The sequence below is a fragment of the Camelina sativa genome, chromosome 19, assembly GCF_030686135.1.
Source record: "Camelina sativa cultivar CO46 ecotype springtype chromosome 19, ASM3068613v1".
Classification (NCBI taxonomy): Eukaryota; Viridiplantae; Streptophyta; class Magnoliopsida; order Brassicales; family Brassicaceae; genus Camelina; species Camelina sativa.
Genome location: NC_141898.1, coordinates 10,966,540 through 10,986,134, shown reverse-complemented (window position 1 = coordinate 10,986,134; position 19,595 = coordinate 10,966,540). Strand labels below are relative to the sequence as shown.

At 31.7% G+C, this 19,595-nt stretch overlaps 4 protein-coding genes across 4 annotated transcripts; 3 read left to right on the top strand and 1 right to left on the bottom strand.

Annotated features, from left to right (window-relative positions):
* Positions 1-1,183: 1,183 nt before the first annotated feature.
* On the top strand, positions 1,184-2,356 carry LOC104767717 (protein EARLY-RESPONSIVE TO DEHYDRATION 7, chloroplastic-like). Its single transcript, XM_010491702.1, has 5 exons — positions 1,184-1,337; positions 1,407-1,480; positions 1,688-1,809; positions 1,943-2,109; positions 2,268-2,356. Exons 1-5 carry the CDS (start codon positions 1,184-1,186, stop codon positions 2,354-2,356), a joined length of 606 nt encoding a protein of 201 aa, XP_010490004.1.
* Positions 2,357-2,849: 493 nt separating this feature from the next.
* On the top strand, positions 2,850-4,809 carry LOC104766055 (protein ABCI12, chloroplastic). Its single transcript, XM_010489869.3, has 7 exons — positions 2,850-3,368; positions 3,480-3,596; positions 3,684-3,920; positions 4,012-4,176; positions 4,280-4,355; positions 4,442-4,506; positions 4,610-4,809. Exons 1-7 carry the CDS (start codon positions 3,027-3,029, stop codon positions 4,760-4,762), a joined length of 1,155 nt encoding a protein of 384 aa, XP_010488171.1. The 5' UTR covers positions 2,850-3,026; the 3' UTR covers positions 4,763-4,809.
* A 365-nt stretch (positions 4,810-5,174) lies between these two features.
* LOC104766054 (uncharacterized) lies at positions 5,175-6,069 on the top strand. The gene has a single exon (XM_010489868.2). It carries the CDS (start codon positions 5,388-5,390, stop codon positions 5,793-5,795), a length of 408 nt encoding a protein of 135 aa, XP_010488170.1. The 5' UTR covers positions 5,175-5,387; the 3' UTR covers positions 5,796-6,069.
* Positions 6,070-14,937: 8,868 nt separating this feature from the next.
* Positions 14,938-16,861, bottom strand: LOC104766052 (UDP-glycosyltransferase 84A2). The gene has a single exon (XM_010489867.3). The coding sequence runs from the start codon at positions 16,611-16,613 to the stop codon at positions 15,150-15,152; it is 1,464 nt and encodes a 487-aa protein (XP_010488169.2). The 5' UTR covers positions 16,614-16,861; the 3' UTR covers positions 14,938-15,149.
* Between the last annotated feature and the right edge of the window lie 2,734 nt (positions 16,862-19,595).

Here is a 19,595-nt window from a genome sequence, read left to right as displayed (position 1 = left end):
ATAGTGCCCATATATTTTCATAATAATGCTAAATAAGTAAGTATTTTTTGTAGATCACATGATCATACTTGCAATGAATTTTGCTCAGGTCATCGTAACAAATATTATGCAAGAAAAGTATCTTGCAAATTAGTTATCACAAATTTGCTACGGTATTTGCTATGCCTTTCATAGCAATGATTTACGACCATTCAAGTTGCAAATGTATGTTGTAATTATACAACAAAATTACTATAGAAATGTTGTTGCATTAATACAACAAATATAGCAAGAGATTAGTTCTTTGCAAATTTGTAATGTATATGCAATAAATAAGAATTTGCAACGCCCAATCAGCAAGACATGTAATTGGTTGGAATATTGTTGCAATTCTATTTTTTTGCAATAATATATTGATCTATTGCAATAATTTTTGAAGTTGCAATATTACTATTTTCTTGTAGTAGTGGTAATGTATTAATGAGCTACTTGAAATGTAATAAGCTCCGCAAAGTGTGTAAGATGTATGATTTTAGCTCAAAAACCAATTTACAATGAGTACAGTACATTAAACAAGTTTAGTTTGTTGTTTTGTTTGAGTTCTAATCGATTAAACATTGTACGACAGCTAATACATGAAAGATTAGTCAAACCAATTATTTTTTTTAATTTGACGCCCTCTTCCTAATATACATATCAATCTCTTAATGTCGTTATATATTAGTAAACTATTTGATTTTGTCAATATTTTAGAACACAACATATAAAATCTAATGGTGGAGGATATCCTTTGAGGAGAATAATACACTTGGGATTATATATACATACATTATCAATTTTATCCCACACAAGAACCAGTTTAATGGCTCAATAAAAACAAGCAACTGATGAAGTCTTGGAAAATATGACACGGTCAGGTTTCGTTTAAATATTCACTTTTACATGTTGATCAAGTTGTCTCTATAGATGAAATCAAATATTATTAACAAGTTGAGCTATTTGAAATAACATTGCTAGTTCCAACCAGAAACTAATTCTTCATTATCAAACTATTCGATCATATTCTGTGGTCTTACGTTTTATCTTGGCTATTAATATGATCAAATGTTCTAAGTTTTTATGTCATTACCTTCCACCCTCCAATATCATTCGAACGAGCCACACATAGAAATCACTCTTAAAGTACTAAGAACAAAAAGACACGATGTCCTCATCAACCCAACAAAACCAATCTCCCCAAAACGTGAAATCCGAACCGTTGAAGCTAGCGTTGAGTTTCTCAGGGGAAGACGGAGAAATTGTAGGAAACCTTAATTTTCTAGAAGATTTCATGGGGGAGAAATCTTCGAGTACTTCTAGTAAAAATAGCAATGAAATTGATTGGGAGGAGTTTGCACCGCAGGCTGAAGAATACAAAAGCGTTGTAGCAAAGGCCATCGCTGAAGGAACGGGGCATATCATCAAGGGAATCTTCACTTGTAGCAATTCTTACTCTAAGAAGGTCTGATAGCCCCTCTCATGATGCTTATCAGTGTTAATATTCCATTATTGTGATTTAAATCTAGATATTAACACTTCTGTGTATAAATCATCTTACTTTTGTGTTGGTTTTAAAAAAATTACTATATGAACACTGAGATTTAAGACGCACATATAATTGTAGCTTTTTATATATTATACGGTTTTTATTTTCTAATAATAAAAACAGATTCGCAAGGGAGGAGGTGTAACAACGATTGCAAAAGAAGTTGAAGACAGAAGTGGTGACATATCAGAAACCGATGGAGGTGACAACAATAAGAAGAATAAACTCAACACAAATATTCAAAGGTATATCAAGTTTTGTTGTTTTTAATGTCTAAACCCTGCAAAGTTGTATATATTAGCATCAAACACTGAAATGTTGGGCTCTTGTCTCCTTCTATTGAACCAAATCATGTCTGTTTTATTGGATGTAACATAGAGTTGAGAAGCTCTGGAAGGCGAGCGAAGAGATAGGGCTCACGGTCTTAGAAGGTGGAGATATGATGAGCAGTGTGATGGTAGCTCCGGTGGTTAAGTCGAAGTTAGGGAAAGCATTGTTATCCACTGCTCCAGGAGAGGTTATCTTGGCTTCACTTGATTCTTTTAGTAAGTAACATAGAATAGCTCCTTTAATTGTCAATCTCTACTCAACTTCATTGATTGATATCGAAGTTTTTGGGATCAAAATGATAAGAAATTTAAAAAAAACAGAAATGATAAGAAATTAAAAAAAAAACAGATAAATTGTTTTATGTGATCAATAGATAAAATACTTGGTGCTGCTGAGGCGGCAGAAATACAAAGTCATTCTGCCACATCCATGGCTGCTACTAGACTAGTGAGTAAGAGGTAAAAAATTCACTTTGTGATGGTCCTCAAATTTGAAATTGAATTATGTCTGGATACATTTCTTGAGTTAAATACTTAAATGTAACAAAGTATTCACATTTTTGTGATCACCGCACTACAGTTTTGGAAAGAATGTCGGAAAAACCACCGGAAAATTACTAGAAACAACATGCAGCTTAGGCCGAACCGCCTGGAATATTCAAAAAGCCCTCGAGCCAACTTTTTCCATCTCCTCAGAAATTGTCAAAAATGCTCCCAGACAGTAATATGCATCTATATACTCTTAATTTTTTTTTTCTTTTTTGACAGCAAAATATATCTTTAAAATTGTGTTACATTTTCATATGTTGTAATCAAATTATGCAAGTCTTGGTTTTGGTCTATGAGCAAAGATTTCATACAGTGTGTGTGTACGAATCTAAAACGAGTCTTTATCAAAAATGAGCTTTAACGCCCATCCCTTTGCTTTTATACACATCAAAATTGGAACAAGAACCGGAATCGCAAATTTTGGTTTATTTTGACTTTTGTTCTATTCTGAGACCCAAAGTCAACACCCGACAGAACCAGCAAATTAAAGTACAGTTTACAGTAGTAGTATCTCTCTAAAGTACCACCAGATAGGAGTTTCCCGCTCTAGGGCTTATGTCTGAATCAATCTGAAATTGAAACTCATGAGTCACTCCAATCTCACACTTCCATCTCTCTCGCTCACCGTAACCCTAAGCCCTAAACACCCAATTCGTCATCTCCGATCTTCAATTCCTAACCGGAACTTCGCAAACCCTAAGCTCAATGCGACTCCGTCTCATCTCCCCTCGAAAAGGGTTTTCTTGGTTAGAGCCAATGTCGACGGAGAAGGTAAAACCGGTAACTGGATCAACCGGTTACCAATTCCAAGACTTGGAGCCGAGAATGTCTTCAGATTGATTTCAAGCGCTACGGGAAGCCCCATTGGCCAATTCATATCGTCCCCTGTGACATTTCTCCATTCTGTCGATCCTAGAATCAAATTGGTATATCGAATTCTTCATTCTAGAATCCAATTTTGTGAAAAAAGTTTAAATCTTTTTTTTTTTGTTACTTTGCTATACAGCTGAGTTTTGGTATTTGCATATATGTGTTAGGTATGGTTATTAACTCTAGTAGTTCTTCCAGCTAGAGCTAATATAGTTGTGCGTTTGGGACTTGTTCTATGTACAGCTCTTTTGTCAATCCTTGTTCTCCCAAGACAAGTATGGATGGTAAGTTCTTCTTTTTCCTCTGTCACACAAAACTCTGTTTCTTTTGCTCTGCTTGGAACTTGTTTATCTTCTCTCTTTTCATGTAAGGATCAATTGGCGAGAGTGTCACTCCTTTCGGGTATTCTCTTCATAACCTTGGGGCTAGGTTCAGATGGTGCACCACCAATGCTTCAGTCAAGAACTCCACCATCTTCAGTCACAAGCTTGCCTAATCTTCCAATGTCTTTAAGTGGTTATTCGTACATGTTACTGAAGTTTGGACCTTTGCAATTCACTAGGAAAGGTTTATCTGTTGGAAGCACAGCCGCATGCTTAACCTTTATAGTAAGTCTGTTTTGTTTGCTACTTCCACTCTTTTTTTTTCCCTTCGTTTCGTTCACCTAATGGAAGATTTGGTGTTTTTTTGTTGTCACAGATCTTTCAAAGTGCTAGTATTTGCCTTGCAACCACAACACCTGAGCAACTTGCACTAGCTTTACGTTGGTTCTTGTTTCCGTTGAATAATATTGGTGTTCCAGTTGGTGAAATCATCCTCACACTCTTGCTTTCACTAAGATTCATTAATTTGGTTTTCGATGAGGTAACGATTCATGTCCCTGCTTAGCGTATACTGTATCAATCAGCCTAGTTATTCCAAGTTCTAAAACCACATAATGGTATGTTCTGCACATGTTACATTGTAGGTCCGAAGTGTTGCATTGGGGATCGTATCTCGAAGAGTAAACTGGCAGCAGCTTACTGTTCTGGAGACACTTGATAGTAACTTTCTTCTCTCTTTTTTTTCAGACACTATATCTTGTTTTCAGTCTTTCCAGAACTCATCTTACAAGTGGCTGCTTTTGTAGTTTTCGCATCTTTCATACGCCGCATCTTCAAGAACATATTTCGCCATGCCGAGCAAATATCACAGGTCAACTAGATTTCTGTGTGGTGTAGAGAGGTCTTTCATTATTTGAAAATCAGATACGAACTCTCTGTTGAAGAACTAAGCATTTTGTTCTGTTTATGTGCAGGCCATGATTGTTAGAGGCTTCAGAGGAGAGAGCAGTAGCCACAAGATTTACTTCTTCTCTGGATCATCAAATAAGTTTGCAGATTTTGCATCAGTCTTGTGTTTAATCGGTGTAATCTCAACCGCGCTCTTGTCCGAATACTTTCTTGTCTAATATTATTACTGATTGTTTCAATCTAATCATTTCTTTTACACCATAAAGAACAACTTGAACACTTTCTTTATTTTTTGAGGTGAAGCAACAATTACAGGTAAAAATCAGGATTTGAAAAATGTAATGTAAACTAAACTACGTCATAGTCAATAATGCAACAAAGTAAGTAATCTTAGTTGAGCGCAATTATATTTTAGGCCAATTTTGAAAGAAAAAAAAAAACCAAAAACGGACAAACAAAACAAACTAAATTAAACAACAATATGAAAATAGAATGATACGTCTAGGCTAGAGATGCGTCGTTACGAGGAAACCAACGTTAAACAGAGAAGCCATCTTTGCCAATCTGTCCCTTCTTCTATTTATTCCATTAGAGTTGCAAGAACTCACAAATTAAAGAGATCCGTAGATTTTAACTTCATTACCCCCAAAAAAAAACCTGAGCAGGAACCGAAGAAAAGGACCATTTTTTTAAAACCCTTTTCTTCTTCCTTCTCTTTCCCAGTTCCCACCATAACCTTTTTCTTCTTTTTTTCTTTGCATCCAAGGAAACACCTTCAACCCATTTTGTCTTCTTCTTTTTAGGGTTTTTTTTAAATAGACTTTTGTTTCAAATTGTTTGACGATGGGAACTGAAGTTATCCGGCCTCAAAATATTTTGGTTGACCGGATGAGAGATCCTCCGGCAACAATATTTAATCCTCGGAGGAATCATTTTCACCGGAAACCACCTCTCCGACCTGACCAAAGGAGACGATTTGGCTCCGATGAGTTTAGAACGACGGCCAAGAACTTTGCTAGGAGAAGAGGAGAGTCTTTTGATTCATTTTCAAACATCAAGGTACGGAAGAGTTCACCGGAGGTCTCTGCCGACGATATTTACGCCGGATCATCTATGTTTGTTTTGTCTCCAGCGCCGAGCTCGTTACCTTTTCCGTCGTTCTCTAGGAGGAATGAGAAATTAAACCAGGTTCTTTCAGTGGATGACTCGGCGTCTCAAAATCTCCGGCGACTTCTCCGGCTGGAGTTTTGAGGATATGGATGAACGGAAAACTCGCCGGAATCGTCAGCTATTTAACAGTTTATCTGTAAAATATAAGTTATCGGAATCGACAACGTTACTGTTTTATGAATCTCATCCTTCCTTTTTGAAAATTTATGTTTTATGAAGGGTGGGTATGAAAAAGATAGTTATAAAAAAGTACGGGGTCATATTTAGAAACAAATGTTAAATATTTAGCTGACTTTTTCAGTTCTTTGTGTAATGTGGAGATTTATTAAATATGAGAAACTCTTTGGGGTCTAAATGTTAATTAATTTGAAGGTGTAACCCAAAAAAGTAAAGTAGTTTGTGCTGGGTTTGAAGTCAGGACTTGTAACTTACCTACATTACACAGTTTAACCACTGGGATACATTAATTATTCAAAAATAAAGACTGATTTTGTGCCTATATAGTTAACGGCCGTAAGCACTTGCTTCATCCGCCTGTGCCTTTTGTAAGTACAGCTAGATTTCAGTGCAGAGAAGCAGACTAATCTGATTTGAGCATTTTAAGAATTAGACAAAATTTATTTAAAACTAATGTGTCTGGATATTATTTTCATTTTAATTAATCACCTTTAAACTATTACATACATATATGAATATATGATTGACCATCTTTGACAAATCACTCAATTAGTTATACAGTTTTTTTAGATTAGAAAATATCTATAAAAAACTGTTATATCTTTTTTTTTAAAAACCTATGTCATCTATTTATTTAAATTTGTTTCTTTTTGAAGTGAAAGGTTCCATTGCATTTAAAAATAATAATATATAAGGTTCCTTTTCGTTTTCATCTTTGGGTTCGATCATAATTCATTGATACCACTAAATTCCCCACATAGTGTCTCCAAATCAACATTAAGGATCGAAAATGTTTTACCCTTTCTAATTCAAATATTGATTTATTTATATTAATTTGTTTTTATTTATATTACTACTTTGATTTATTTGGGAAAAAGAATATTGTTGGATTTGACATGATGTTACAAAGTTGGGAGTTTACTTCTAATAAACAATAATGTTTTGTTGGAGAACATACCAAACAAATTATTGAGAGTATTTTTAACCCTAGGATAATAAATATATGTGATTTAATTGTAGATAGGTTTTCTTATTTGGAAACATGTGTAGGCTTTGTGCACCTTCAAAAGATTGGGAAAATCTTGAAGTTATTTAAAATTTTAAACCGATCAATCTCGCAAATCCTTTTATTAAGAACTTTTAAAAAAAATTGAGATAATGAAGATTTTATACAATATTGTCAAAACTGAAATTTATTTATATGATTTAAAATTGTTACCAATCAAATATATAGAAACTATAAATTGTTACCAATGAAAATGTTCTGCTAAATATATTAGCGTCTAAACATATATTTGGTTCTAAAAGTGATTTTTATCTAGGATGATTTTCAAATCTTAAAAAGAAAATATTATATTAATTGCAATTTCTATTAATTTAGACTGAAAACAAAAACAACTTATCTAACATGTTGAAACTTTTGAAATGCACATATTTAACGTTGAATGTGTGACCTTTTTTTATTCAGTCACTAGTAATAATCCATTTGAAAATGATTGTAAACGTGATAAAATCTAAGTCAACAAAAACATACATAATTTATTTTGTCTTTGTTGTTTGCATTCACTTATGCAAATATGTTAGACTAGGTTGAAATTTTTTGTAAGCGACATTAAAAACAATTTTAGCTCATTATGATATTAGAACATATTTAGTTTTCATTTTAGCTTTAAATCCATGAATGGTAGTATTATGCAATGAGATTTTTTTCTGACTTTTGATCGTTTTATTTTAAATATTAATATAGAACTTTTTGATGGCAAGATATAATATAATGCTTTAAAATTTTGCAAAGCGTAAACTATTCAATAACCTTTCATTAGCTTAAAAAAAAAAAATCATTAGCTGTAAATTTCCTTATCAACTTTAGAAAAAACGAATAGTTAATTTATACAACATATACTTGTTGATTAACCTAATAGGAATATGTACTTTGATTAACCAATATATACGTATAAAGGTAGTTTTCTATCTGAAACTTTTACATATATTTTTAAATAGACTTTAGGAAATACATATCTGGCTACTCCACTATTATGTTTTTGAAAGTTTCCTTAGCTTTTGACAATATTCAAACATGTTTTAAAGTTATTGGTGGGATGGATGTGGATCTTGTTGGTATCCTACTTTTATTTCTAGACATTTGAAAAAATGATATTATATACTATAAAGGCTAACCAAGACTCCAAAGTGATAATTTGTTATTTTTGTTGGAGCAAACATGTTTGAGAATTCTAATAGCACGCACTAAGATGAACACATTTTTTTTTTTGGTAATACTTATACTTAAATTTAGTGATTCTTGCTATTCCATGCTAAATTCATTGGATGAGTGTACACAAACTGGTAACGTTTTTCACTTTTTTGATATTGAAGCATTTGAAATCAATGTTAACTGTTAACTGACTTCTTCAGTTCTTTGTGGAATATGACAAAAATTTATGGTGATTTGATATCATCTTCATTATTCATTTTGCTTAAACTCCATCAAATAAAACCGTTTCAAACTTGTGTCGTTGATAAGAAAAATATAAAAATATAAATTCATACTTCTTCGTTACATTCGTAATTTTATTCGAACTCGGAATATTGAGTCTTAATAGTCCCAAATTTGTGAAATTCTAGTCTAAGATATATAACGTGTAATTAAGGAACTTAAATGTTACTCTTTGCCCATTAGTCATTACTATAGTGGAGCCAACAATTAATGATATGTAGCTCTGTACTCATCATCAAAACGATATGTAATTCCTTCTAGTGACGAGTTATGACAATATGGGATGCAAAGGAAATATTCTTTTTGTTATGGCTTCTGTATCTCATGTGCTGTGCATGCATGCTTGATGACTTGATGTTGACGAACTTGTGTGTTATATCGTAGTAATATATATAATTGCTAATCTGATACTTATCATTTTTTTATTTCTGTTTTAATTGACGTTCATCTTAAACCTATGAATCTCACAACAACACTTGAAAAAAAAATGAGAAAAGAAAAAACACTTTTCAGCGTCATTTCAGTTTTCTTTTTAATGTAGATATTTTTACTGGTACTCTTTCATGGTGATCCTAGCTCCAATAAATTACACTTCTTTGTTTTAATTTTACGTGTAAAGGTCCATTTACCACAGTATATTCCAAAAATTAGAAAATGGTTATGAAAAGCAAACAAGACTACAAGTCTTTGGGGGCCAAGTATAACCAAAATCGAATTAAAACTAAAATGAACTGAAACACAATGATCAAGCTAATTAATTAACTTCAATTAGATTTCAACACAAATTTTATTAAATTTCAATCAACCAGATTAAACCCAAAAAAAGACTTTATCTCATGAGTCATGAAGTTGTATATATTTACTCGAACTAGTGCAGACTATTCAGCAATACGACATACATTCAGTATTTCGTGACATGTTACTCAAAGTTATGGAAGATTCAAGAATATAACACCACATTTTTTTGTTTTTTTTTTTGGTAAAAGTAACACTGAAATTTTCATATCCTTAAACATCTATGTAATTGGATTCCATCAAACGAAAAAAAAAAAAAGATAAGAAAATCAGGTTTTTAATGTATTATACTGGAAATAGATTGTGACATTTATACCACAATTATTTGAGCCACGCATCTTACTCACCACCCACCACATCCCCTCTGTGGATATCTATCTATCAACTCTCATGATGACTTCGATTTGGACCGTTTGGTCTACCCATATAGTGCAATCAATTATCTTCCTGAGGCAATAATTCAGAATATACCACAATATGGTATAGTTATCTTAACGGGGACACATTTATTTGTTCTGTGTAACCAACGAGCGAGCAATGAATTGACTCACTGTTAACAGCATTGAATGTAGCTCACATGTCGCTAGGATAATGTCTCTGAATTGAATTAGGATTCATCTCGTGGTATACTACGCTCTATTTCTTTTGTTTTTTTGTTTGTTTTATAAATCAATAATTCCATGCATTCTGAAGAAATTAAATAGAATATTTTATTATAAATTCTAATATGTTATTATAATTTCAAATCAATAAATTAGTTCTTCTATTTTTAACTATAATAAATATAGAAAATTTGTATTTAATACTAATAGATTTTATTTAAAACGAATATTTATTATCGAATAATAGGAAAGTTTTCGATTTTGACTAAGATAATAATAAATGAAGATCCGATTAATGCATATCGGATTTTTTTTATTAAAACCGACCCGACAATTAGGAATACACCAAAAATATACTCCAAAAATAATAAAACATATTTTATTCTTTTTATTCATAACCAATACTAAATTATTTAAAGAACATATACTAACTATTGAAATAATGCACAGTGACATACACATAATTTAAAATTATGTAGTAAACCTCATTTCATCCATTGTTAATAGATTTTGATAATGAGCCTTTATATTGTAATTAAAATATATTGAAACAAAACCAAAACAAAAACAAAAACAATTAAATTGATCAGACCCTAACCAACTTGATTCTCTAATTAAACTAACAAGAGTACCAGACCCTCTATAAAAAACCAACCCGAGTTTCTTCTCAACTCTTATCACACAGATTAAGTTTTTTTTTCTTTTGTCCACAACACAATTAAAGTTTTAAAAGACAGATTTTGGGGGTTTTCAATTTAGTGTTCTTATCAATGGGAGAAACGAAATCGGAAAAACCCCGACCAATTCGATGGTAGTGAAAGAGTATCGAAATCAAGCAAATAATTGTTTGGGTTGAATTGATTGGAGATAATATTATTGTTTCTATTATTTTAAAATAATGTTAAAAGCTGTTAATTTTTTGAGGAAATTAGCATTGAAGTAGAGATAATTTAAGGATAAAAATTTCCGATTAAACATTTTGTTTGATTAAATGCCTGATTTTCGGTAGATATATTTTTGTATACGTTTATTTTGGAATATATATCTATAATTAAGAGAAATTCCTTTAAATACCACTAAAAATGGTTTTTTCCAAAAATACCACATTTTAGTTTTTTTTTTCCAAACATATCACAAAAGTTTTTTTTCCAAAATTACCACAAACACAAAAAAAAATATTTTTAAGAATGTAGATTTTTTTTTTTTTTGGTTTGGATTGATACATTTAGTTTTAGGGTATAGTTTTTAGGGGTAGGGTTTAGTATTTAGAATTTAGGAATTAGTTTTTAGTATTAAAACTTTAGTTCAATTATGTGGTATTTTTGGAAAAAAGTATATTTTAGTAGTATTTTTGGGAAAAAAACTAAATTGTGATATTTTTGCAACAAAGACCTATTTTAGTGGTATTTATGACAATTTCCCTATAATTAACTACTCCGATTAATTAAGAATTATTTAGGATGTTATTAATTAAGAATTACTTTGGATGTCATTAATTAAGGATTTAAAGCATGGTCCGATTAGTGCAATCAAGTTTGTTTCTTGAATTATAACCGGACGTTTTGAAAAAAAGGAGGATTATACTAAATTGAAAAGCCCCAAAATCTGTCTTTTATGTGTTAGTTGAGGATTACAATAAATTGAAAAAAAAGAGGATTACACTAAATTGAAGATAGATCAAATTTTAAGTTATATTTATGTGTTAGTTTTGTTTAGTGTAAGATTGTATAATTGTATTTGACTGTTAATTATAGGATTTAACCCGCAGTTTACCGCAAAATAATTTGTTCTCTACATTATCATAAATTACTCAATTTAATATATCTAATATTCTAATATTGATAAATATTGATAATGTTAGCAAAATATAGAAATAATAAATTATCTGTGTAGCACCAAATTAATGATAATTAAATTTATATTCATATTGATCCAAATCCTTCGCACAATATAACTCCATCGCTTGATATTTTAACTTTTTAATTGTAAATATTCATTATATATTAAAATAACTCAAATATAAAATAATCTAAATTGGAATATACTAGTTTGGTTACAAAAATCCTAAAACAATTTTTAAAATATATCCGTTTATAAAAATTCAAATCCCATCATATGCTGAAAAAAATCTAAATTTTTATGTATTAAATAGTAATTCAAATAATTAAATAAAAGTGAAAGGATAATTCTATTTTAATCTAACATATTGCTTTAAATTAGATAGATAGATTTTAGGAAATTTGAAATTAATATTATCAAATAAGAAAATGATTGTGTTTGGTTGTAAAGACTGTAGAGTATTTAGTTGGGATTTGTTTGAATACAAAGATAAAAAAAATTGACACAAAAATATATCTAAAAATGTTAAGATAGATACCACCTCAAATCCTAAAACAGTAGGAATATTGTAGTATTTAATAATAGTATTATATAGTGACGTTCGAATTAATAGCTCTGTTTTTTACTTTTTATAATTTCTTACAATCCCTTTTATATTAAAATGGAAGTACACAACATTGTTTTGTAGACTACATAATTTTAATAAGTTAGTTACAAATATGTTATATATTAATAATAGATTAATTGGTTACAAATAGGTTATACCGAAAATGTTAAAGAGAATATTCTATAGAATCATATCATCTAACTTACCATATTAATTTCCTTTATTAAATTATTCATTAAATAAAATCTTTTGATATCTAACTTAACATATTAATTTGTTAATTATTATTATACTTCACCTCTCATTTTTATATATGAGTCTATTTGATGAAACAAATAAATTATCATATTATTTATTATAATTAAAAATAGTTTTTTTTTGTCAACCATTGGGCCACAATTGGCCGGCCTATTAGCCAAATCCCTACATTCGTAGGAAGTGGGACTCAATCCTGGGTGTGATGGTGTCTTGTGCATTAAGGACTTACCTTTGGCCACTGCACTAAGGTCACTTCACAGTTAAAAATAGTTTTATTTCCGGATATACCATAAGTTGAATTTTTAAAAACAAATAGAAATTGTTCAATCTATAACATATTCAAACTTTAGTAATAATATTCTTTAAAAATAATATCTATTTTTAAGGTTATACCGAAAATGTTAAAGAGAATATTCTAAAGAATCATATCATCTAACTTACCATATTAATTTCCTTTATTAAATTATTCATTAAATAAAAAATTTTGATATCTAACTTAACATATTAATTTGTTAATTATTATTATACTTCACCTCTCATTTTTATATATGAGTCTATTTTATGAAACAAATAAATTATCATATTATTTATTATAATTAAAAATAGTTTTTTTTATCAACCATTGGGCCACAACTGGCCGGTCTATTAGTCAAATCCCTACATTTGTAGGAAGTGGGACTCAATCTCGGGTGTGATGGTGTCTTGTGCATTAATGACTTACCTTTGGCCACTGCACTAAGGTCACTTCACAATTAAAAATAGTTTTATTTCCGGATATACTATAAGTTGAATTTTTAAAAACAAATAGAAATTGTTCAATCTATAACATATTCAAACTTTAGTAATAATATTCTTTAAAAATAATATCTATTGAACTAAAATTTTTACTGAGTAACGGGTCAAAATTTGAATATTTAAATTCAATTTCATATTTTTTGTTGAATTTTATAATTTTATATAATATAATAAACTTTAAATAATTTATTTTGAAATATTTTTAATATATTGAAACTTGATATAAAAGATAGAAACTATAAACACTCTAAATTGATTTGTTATAGCAATGTCAATAATATGTCACTATAATATGAAATAATTTCAAGAAACCAGATATATTAAAACAAAAAGTATAACAATATATTAAATTACTCATAATATAATAACTTGCTTTTTTAAAACCAAATTTACAAAATTATGTCTTATAATGACATTCAAGTCATGATGTAGAATATACATTGTTGAAATAACTTCACATATATAACCTAATACAACATATTTTAAAATATAAAATATACAAAATTTTGTATAAAATAAAATTTAACCAGTGTTATAGTACATGTACTTATCTAAAATAATTAACAATATAAAACTTACAAAATATGTGTCTTTTTTCAAGCCATCATATTTAGCATATGATTTTATTGCGTAATATTTTATCCAAAAAAACTTTTAAAAATAAACATATAAATTATATTTTATATAAAAATTACAATATAAATAACATGAATTTCAATCCGTGCTGTTCTTAACGTAGTTCAAACTTTAATTGTCAAATCTATTAATGGATATGAAATCCCATCCTGCAACTTCTAAAACGTACTGTATCTTAGGGTTTATTTTTTTATTTACAACAGTACCATTGAAAGGCTCTACGTCGGCTGGAGTCTCGCCAGTCACCAGTCACGCAGTTAACAACCACCGGTGTTCATCATAGTGTGGGATATAGGTGTCATGTGTGTAGTATATTTTTACTCCTTTAGATAAAACAATAAAGACTTTTTTTTCTTGTACTTTCTCGTTTACGTTATTTTGCATTGTTTTTTAACTATCTAAATATCGATGATTATATTATATTTTTTTATCTACTATGATATGTGTATAGTATACCAAACAAAATTTTTATATCCCTACCAAACAAACAAAAAAAACATCTGATATGGTAGATTTAAAGACAAGCTTTTGTAACCGTTTGAAATTGACACTTTGACAGCATGGAGACATTTATGCATCACGTGTCATTTCTGTCAGTACAAATAGTGTTAAGTTGAAAGAGTCAAGACGATAAGGACGAGACGCTAGTAAATAATCCTGCGGTTATGTGGGATTCTGAAGTTTTCAAAGTTGTAAAATGCGGAAGCAATAATTTTTTTCTATTAGAGTAAGCAAAATCCAAATTTTGTTTCTTTGCATATGTTTGTAATATTTGAATTTCATGGCAGTTTTCAGTCCAATTATTCATAAACAAATATCCCAAGCCTTTAAATTTGATTAATTAGATACTTTTCTTGTCGGCTTATTGGATAAAGATTATATTATTCAGACGTTTTTAGTATATTTTATCTCCATGGTAGAGATCATACCACATCATATATCTACCCAAAGTCATTCATAAATCTGTAAAATTATTCACTATTCATAATATAAATATTCTTTCCCGATATAGCAACATACTAGAAAATAATAACTATTCATTATATAATTTAATGCGTGATCAGTCTGACATTCTTCCAAGAAGTATTAATGACTTTTTCCTATACCCATCCATACATACCAAAAAAAAAAAAAGAAAAAAAAAACACGAAACAAAGAACGAAGTTAAGAAAATGCATACAACACAGTACACAATTAAGGATTTGCAGGAACAAAAAGACCAAAAGACTTTAATGACTTTTCCAAAAGTTTTCGATTGATCCAGCTAGAACATGATTATGACTTCCGTTTTGTACTTTAGCCACAGGTTTGGCACCCAACTTCTCCACAAACACCTCAAGATTCCTATCAGATGAGCCTCCGCGAGCAACCGCCGCCTCCGCCTCTTCCTTCCACTTCAAAGCATTCTTTTTCAGCTCCGTTGCTTTCTCTCCTTTCGTAACCTCTCTCAGCCTCTCCGCCACTTCCTCCCTCGGTACTACCCTATCCTCCGCCTCTCCACGGCCTAGCCTCACTCCCGTCTTGAAAACGTCGATCATGTAGACCGCGTCAGTGACTTGATCTCCCCACTGAGGTAAACAAACCGTCGGGACTCCGGCAGACACAGCTTCCATCGTCGAGTTCCATCCACAGTGAGTCACGAAACAAGCAACCGAAGGATGAGACAAAACTTTTTCTTGTGAACACCATTCAACGATCTTCCCTCTCCCTTTGACTTCTTCGGGCAAAACATGTCGCGCTTTGTTGAAACCTAATTCTTGTTGCCTAATAACCCATAAGAACGTAACGTCCGCGTTCAACACACCGAACGCGATTTCGTCTATCTGTTCTTGTTTCACGTAAGCAACGGTACCGAACGAGATGTAAACAACGGAGGAAACAGGCTGCAAGTCTAACCACTCCATGCATTCATCCGCTGGCTCAGAGATGTTTCCTTTGGTGTCATCGCTAATTAACGTTTTCGCGAATTTGTACAGCGGTCCGAGCGGTCTTATAACGCCGGGGTGATAGAGATTTGACATGTGGTCGATGATGTCTTGCTCCAAGGAGTTGAAAGTGTCGATGAAAACAGAGAAGGTCTTGTGAAGACGTTTTATCTGATCTATGATCACTTCTCCCAAAGCGGAGTGAGGAGTTGAAGGGTGGATGAAAGAAGGGATCTCGTCGTGCTTCAAGAGAGGCATGCCAGGGATTTGGACATCAATCTCGGGATCTGTTTCGGTCGGGAAATCAACTAGTTTGTGGTGGTAATAGTAATAAGCAGCTAAGCAGGCGCAAGATTGAACCCAGAGAACTGCACATGGGATTTGAAGATCTTCAGCCACGTCACAAACCCAAGAGACGAAAGGGTTGTTGATGAGACACGTCACAGGCTGTTTTGTCACTTCCTCGTAACGTTTCACGAGGTTTTTGATCTCTCTTTTGCCGACCAGCTCGAGGTGTGGTCGGAGGATGGTCAAGTCGGTTCTGCTAGCTTCGTCGTCTTCGGGAAGCCCGTCGTCGAAGAAATCGAACCGGAGGTAGCCTTTACCGACCGGTTTGAGGACACGGTCTTGGATTTTATTGGAGTTTCGCATCTTCTTGCCCCATGACTCTGTAGTGACAAAGGTTATGAGTAAACCCTTTGAAGCTAAGAGCTTTCCGAGACGAAGAAGAGGATTAACGTGGCCTTGTCCCGGGAATGATATGAGCATCACATGAGGAGGTAGAGGAGGAGAAGATTCTAGTTACATCCTTGGAAAAAATAAAAAACTTGGTTTCTGTTTTTTGTTTTTTGTTTTTTGTTTTTGAAGTGTGTGCATGTTGAAAAGTAGAAGCGGAATACGCTTTAAATAGGAGACAATGAAGGTGAATAGTTTGCTTACTATTGGCCATTTAATTACCAAATATCTATTGCTTTCTGTATTTAAAATTCGAAAATTGATTTAATATCTGGATTCTATTATAAGTGACTTGGTCAGTGGGCGATGGTCTAAACTCTAACGTCTCCCTCGTTTGTTTTTCCGGTTATTTTTACACTTCCTTCCATAAACTATCAAAGAGATGTATCGATCATAGAGAATTAATGTTATACGTTACCTCTATATTCCATGTGGTTTTAAGGAATATGCGATACTTTGGTCCAACAGATTAAAGTTTCCATCATAGCAAGTAGCAAATATCCCCCCCCCCCCCCCCCCCCCCCCGACTTGTAAATGCAATGATGACTGGATAAAGATCAACGAGAAATATGAAGACTATATAGAATATTATTAGTCCTCTAAAATTTACTACTAGGATATTTTCGTTTTAACATAGTTAATTTCAATATAATATGAAGTTGCTGATGGAATTTGTTTACATGACACTTTAAACGGTTAAACGGAGAAAGTTTCGTGAGAATATATAAAATTGAAAATGGTGATAGACACATATACAATTGTGGATACTTGGATATGATACTATGGTTACACCAAGTGTAAATTAGACATACATTGTTCAAGCTTAATGGGCACCATATAATATCACTTGTAATTTTCATTATCTAAAAAGTTATTGTATGCTTTTGGTCAAGAGTAGAATTTTAAATGTGGAGAAAAAATGGGCATTTATTCACCAAAGTATTTAGTTAAAAAAAAAAAAAATCACCAAAGTATAGTGCCATATGATAAGATATGATTCGATGTTAACATCCCTATTAATATCCTTTATCACCGGTGAAAGTGAAACTAATCCTACTTAACTTTCGTTGTGGCTTGTGAAGAGGATTGTTCTATTAATGGCCATTATTATCAAATAGAAAACATAAAGTGACAAGAAATTAGAAATTAAACGGGCGTGGCTAAATTAAACACCTCTTATTATTTTCCTTACTTTAGATTATTTTTTTGGGGCTAGAAATCATTAGTTCCACAAACTGGAAAGGTGACGTGTTATTGTTCCGTTGGTTATAACTAATAAGAGGCCTAGTTTCATTTTCGAGTAATTCCAACACTTTTTAACTGCCACAAACCATATAGTTTCATGCATATCTTTCATAAATTATAATTGTGAAATTTTATTTTGTATATGTCATGTTAGTATATGGTTCCGGATGATGGTAGTAAATATCGTTAATTAGTGCATCCATGAGAGGTGAAATAAATATTGTTAACTATTGTTAGTGATATTTTACAAGAATGCTTCTATAAATTTAGTTATATACGTAATCTACCATGAAATTTATATGTTTTTCTTTTGGCATCAAATGTCAAGATATGTTAATATGTGGATGCTGATCGTCTTGCGTTCACATATTGGAAAAGAAACTACTCTTGTGTTTTTTTTTTCTTTTTTTTTTTCTTTTTTGTCTTGTTTCTTTGTCATTTTCTTTACACAGCAACTTCAACGATCGACGATTTTATTAGGAACGGTCTACGGAAAACCAACGTAACCACTAAAATTAATCTTAAATGTTTTAAACAACTTTTCGTAAGTGTGTAGCTCAGCTCGAAGATTTTATTTGTATTACATCTTAGTGGAGTAGTATTTTTTCTCAACACACATTTAACGGAAAATAACTAGGATAGATGTTGTTGTACAAGTACGGAAACGAGTGGATCTGAGTCTTTGTGGATCACACATATTTTTCGTTATCATACACCTTTTCTTTATAAATCATGTTGTATAACTGTACAAGTAGATTCGCATATACATGCACATTAATTTGTATTGTCGGAAGCCTTTTGGGGATGACGAAAGAGGCTGAATATGATGTGTATGTACGTGGTGGCACTTTACGTCTTGCCACTCAATATTTTAGATTCTCTTTGTTTTCTTTTTTCCACTCACGTCACATGCATCTTGCCCAAATCACCCTCTCTTTTTCATTTAGTAGGACAGTTCTCAACACTTGCTAGATGTGAATCTCTCACATATGAACACTTTAATACTAAAACTTTCTTTTGTTCACTATAAACTTTGTAATATGCATGTTTAATCAATCTTTCATAAACAAGATACGAAAAGAAAATGGCCAGTCCTGATCAAACATTGAATTACGATAAATTATTAATCCGACAAAAGTGAAACAATGATCAATCACATGTATAACGACTTTATGTGTTTGGGGGTTTTCGTTTTAGTACTTGCTGTATGGATGTAGTAACTTGTAAACGTCCCATGATTATCGTTCACATGTTCAAGTCCGAATCATAAGAAGCCCAAAATGTGGAAATGAATCCACCCACCACCCACGAACACACAGATAAAATAAAATAGCTAGAGAACATCGTTTATTTTGGGTTTTGTTTTTAAAATTTTGGTTTTGGATCTAATAACGTGTGTTTCGCTTCAAAACCGCATAATAATCATTTACAGTCAAATTTTGAAATCGTTTCTCCGAGAAAACAAAGTCAAAATCATGAAATCATTTACAGTCAAAATCGTTTCTTGAAAACCGCATAATAATCGTTTCTCCGAGTGATGCCAAAGGTAGGAGGAGGAGGAAACCACGAGGACTCTGCCTACGTCATTGGAGATAATGGCTACCTTAAGAAATTTCATCTTGGAGAAGCTGTGCCTTACATACCAGGAGCTCTCAACTTCAGCGAGTTTGCGGAATGCTGCCCACTAGTCACTTCTCCTTCTCTTTTCCCAAGTTTAGTTCAGATCAACCAAATTGCAAGATTCAAAAAGGAAAGAAAAGAAGAGGATCA

Coding starts and splice junctions, on each gene's coding strand:
- LOC104767717 (XM_010491702.1), top strand. CDS start 1,184: ATGTCCTCATCAACCCAACAAAACCAATCTCCCCAAAACGTGAAATCC. Junction 1,338..1,406: donor GAAATCTTCGAGTACTTCTA/GTAAAAATAGCA, acceptor AAAGCGTTGTAG/CAAAGGCCATCGCTGAAGGA. Junction 2,110..2,267: donor GGCTTCACTTGATTCTTTTA/GTAAGTAACATA, acceptor TGTGATCAATAG/ATAAAATACTTGGTGCTGCT.
- LOC104766055 (XM_010489869.3), top strand. CDS start 3,027: ATGAGTCACTCCAATCTCACACTTCCATCTCTCTCGCTCACCGTAACC. Junction 3,369..3,479: donor TCGATCCTAGAATCAAATTG/GTATATCGAATT, acceptor TATATGTGTTAG/GTATGGTTATTAACTCTAGT. Junction 3,597..3,683: donor TCCCAAGACAAGTATGGATG/GTAAGTTCTTCT, acceptor TTTTCATGTAAG/GATCAATTGGCGAGAGTGTC.
- LOC104766054 (XM_010489868.2), top strand. CDS start 5,388: ATGGGAACTGAAGTTATCCGGCCTCAAAATATTTTGGTTGACCGGATG.
- LOC104766052 (XM_010489867.3), bottom strand. CDS start 16,613: ATGCTCATATCATTCCCGGGACAAGGCCACGTTAATCCTCTTCTTCGT.